Genomic DNA, 2,500 nt, shown 5'->3' with positions numbered 1-2,500 from the left:
ACAGCAGTAGCAGTGGTGCAGGGGCCTGAACCTATGACCTTCTAATCAGTAACCCAGGGCCTTTCAGGTGTTAGGAAGAGTGTTTTGTTGGGGGCAGGTGTTGTTTAAGAAACAGGTGTTGTGTTGTGTTGTGTTGTGTTGTGTTGTGTTGTGTTGTGTTGTGTTGTATTGTGTTGGGGCAGGTGATAGGGCAGGTGATGTGTTAGGGGCAGGTGATGTGTTAGGGGCAGATGATGGGGCAGTTGATGTGTTGGGGACAGGTGATGTGTTAGGGGCAGGTGATGGGTCAGGTGATGTGTTGGGGCAGGTAATGTGTTGGGGCAGATGATGGGGCAGTTGATGTGTTGGGGCAGGTGATGTGGGGCAGTTGATGTGTTGGGGCAGGTGATGTGTTGGGGCAGGTGATGTGTTGGAGGCAGGTGATGTGTTGGAAGCAGGTAATGGGGCAGGTGATGTGTTGGGGCAGGTGATGTGTTGGGGGCAAGTGATGTGTTGGGGCAGGTGATGGGGCAGGCGATGTGTTGGGGCAGGTGATGGGGCAGGTGATGTGTTGAGGGCAGGTGATGTGTTGGGGCAGATGATGTGTTGAGGGCAGGTGATGTGTTGGGGCAGATGATGTGTTGGGGCAGGTGATGGGGCAGGTGATGTGTTGGGGACAGGTGATGTGTTAAGGGCAGGTGATGGGGCAGGTGATGTGTTGGGGCAGGTGATGAGGCAGGTGATGTGTTGGGGCAGGTGATGTGTTAGGGGCAGGTGATGGGTTGGGGCAAGTGATGTGTTGGGGCAGGTGATGTTGGGGCAGGTGATGTGTTGGGGCAGGTGATGGGGCAGGTGATGTTGGGGCAGGTGATGGGGAGTGGAGTGTGGTGGGGCAGGTGATGTGTTGGGGGCAGGTGATGGAGTGGAGTGTGGTGGGGCAGGTGATGGGGAGTGGGTGTGGTGGGGCAGGTGATGGGGCAGGTGATGTGTTGGGGCAGGTGATGGGGCAGGTGATGTGTTTGGGGTAGGTGATGTGGGGCAGTTGATGTGTTGGGGGCAGGTGATGTGTTGGGGCAGGTGATGTGTTGGAGGCAGGTGATGTGTTGGAAGCAGGTAATGGGGCAGGTGATGTGTTGGGGCAGGTGATGTGTTGGGGGCAAGTGATGTGTTGGGGGCAGGTGATGGGGCAGGCGATGTGTTGGGGGCAGGTGATGGGGCAGGTGATGTGTTGAGGCAGGTGATGTGTTGGGGCAGATGATGTGTTGAGGGCAGGTGATGTGTTGGGGCAGATGATGTGTTGGGGCAGGTGATGGGGCAGGTGATGTGTTGGGGACAGGTGATGTGTTAAGGGCAGGTGATGGGGCAGGTGATGTGTTGGGGCAGGTGATGAGGCAGGTGATGTGTTGGGGCAGGTGATGTGTTAGGGGCAGGTGATGGGTTGGGGCAAGTGATGTGTTAGGGGCAGGTGATGTGTTAGGGGCAGGTGATGTGTTGAGGGCAGGTGATGGGGCAGGTAATGTGTTAGGGGCAGGTGATGTGTTGAGGGCAGGTAATGGGGCAGGTGATGTGTTGGGGCAGGTGATGGAGCAGGTGATGGGGCAGGTGATGTGTTGGGGCAGGTGATGGGGCAGGTGATGTGTTGGGGCAGGTGATGGGGCAGGTAATGTGTTGGGGCAGGTGATGAGGCAGGTGATGTGTTGGGGCAGGTGATGGGGCAGGTGATGTGTTGGGGCAGGTGATGGGGCAGGTGATGTGTTGGGGCAGGTGATGGGGCAGGTGATGGAGCAGGTGATGGGGCAGGTGATGTGTTGGGGCAGGTGATGGGGCAGGTGATGGGGCAGGTGATGGGGCAGGTGATGTGTTGGGGGCAGGTGATGGGGCAGGTGATGTGTTGCGGCAGGTGATGGGGCAGGTGATGTGTTGGGGGCAGGTGATGGGGCAGGTGATGTGTTGGGGCAGGTGATGTGTTGGGGCAGGTGATGTGTTGGGGGCAGGTGGTGTTGGGGCAGGTGATGGGGCAGGTGATGTGTTGGGGGCAGGTGATGGGGCAGGTGATGTGTTGGGGGCAGGTGATGAGGCAGGGGTTGGGGGCAGGTGATGAGGCAGGGGTTGGGGGCAGGTGATGAGGCAGGGGTTGGGGGCAGGTGATGAGGCAGGGGTTGGGGGCAGGTAAACTCACCTCATCAGAGCAGTATGCAGCCAAATCCGGTCTGCAGACACGCAGAGCAGCTGGTTGCTTTACTCGCTGCACAGCGATTGGCTGTGACATAAATAAAATACCCTTAATCAGATCTGACCACTGGTCATGTGACACAGACTAATGCCCAGGGCAAAAACATCAGGTATCAGTTACCTCTAAACACCATCATCTATCAAATGTCCAACTAAATTTAATATAATAATGAATTGTTTTAATTATCTTTAATGAATAAGTAAATAATATCATAAACAAAAGTGTAAATAACAACAACAACAACAACAATAATAATAATATTAATAACAATGTAAACAATGTAAAATG

General features: G+C 55.1%; 1 protein-coding gene across 1 annotated transcript in view; it reads right to left on the bottom strand.

The window, feature by feature from the left end:
- The window catches only part of itgb4 (integrin, beta 4), a 26,277-nt gene that overhangs the window by 22,252 nt on the left and 1,525 nt on the right, over nt 1–2,500 (bottom strand). The window contains 1 exon segment of the mRNA XM_046872149.1: nt 2,159–2,239. Coding sequence (XP_046728105.1) covers nt 2,159–2,239 — 81 coding nt within the window.

Source organism: Silurus meridionalis, chromosome 17 (assembly GCF_014805685.1).
Source record: "Silurus meridionalis isolate SWU-2019-XX chromosome 17, ASM1480568v1, whole genome shotgun sequence".
Lineage (NCBI taxonomy): Eukaryota > Metazoa > Chordata > Actinopteri > Siluriformes > Siluridae > Silurus > Silurus meridionalis.
The sequence above is the reverse complement of the archived record's forward strand: the minus strand, read 5'-3'. Positions and strand labels throughout refer to the sequence as shown.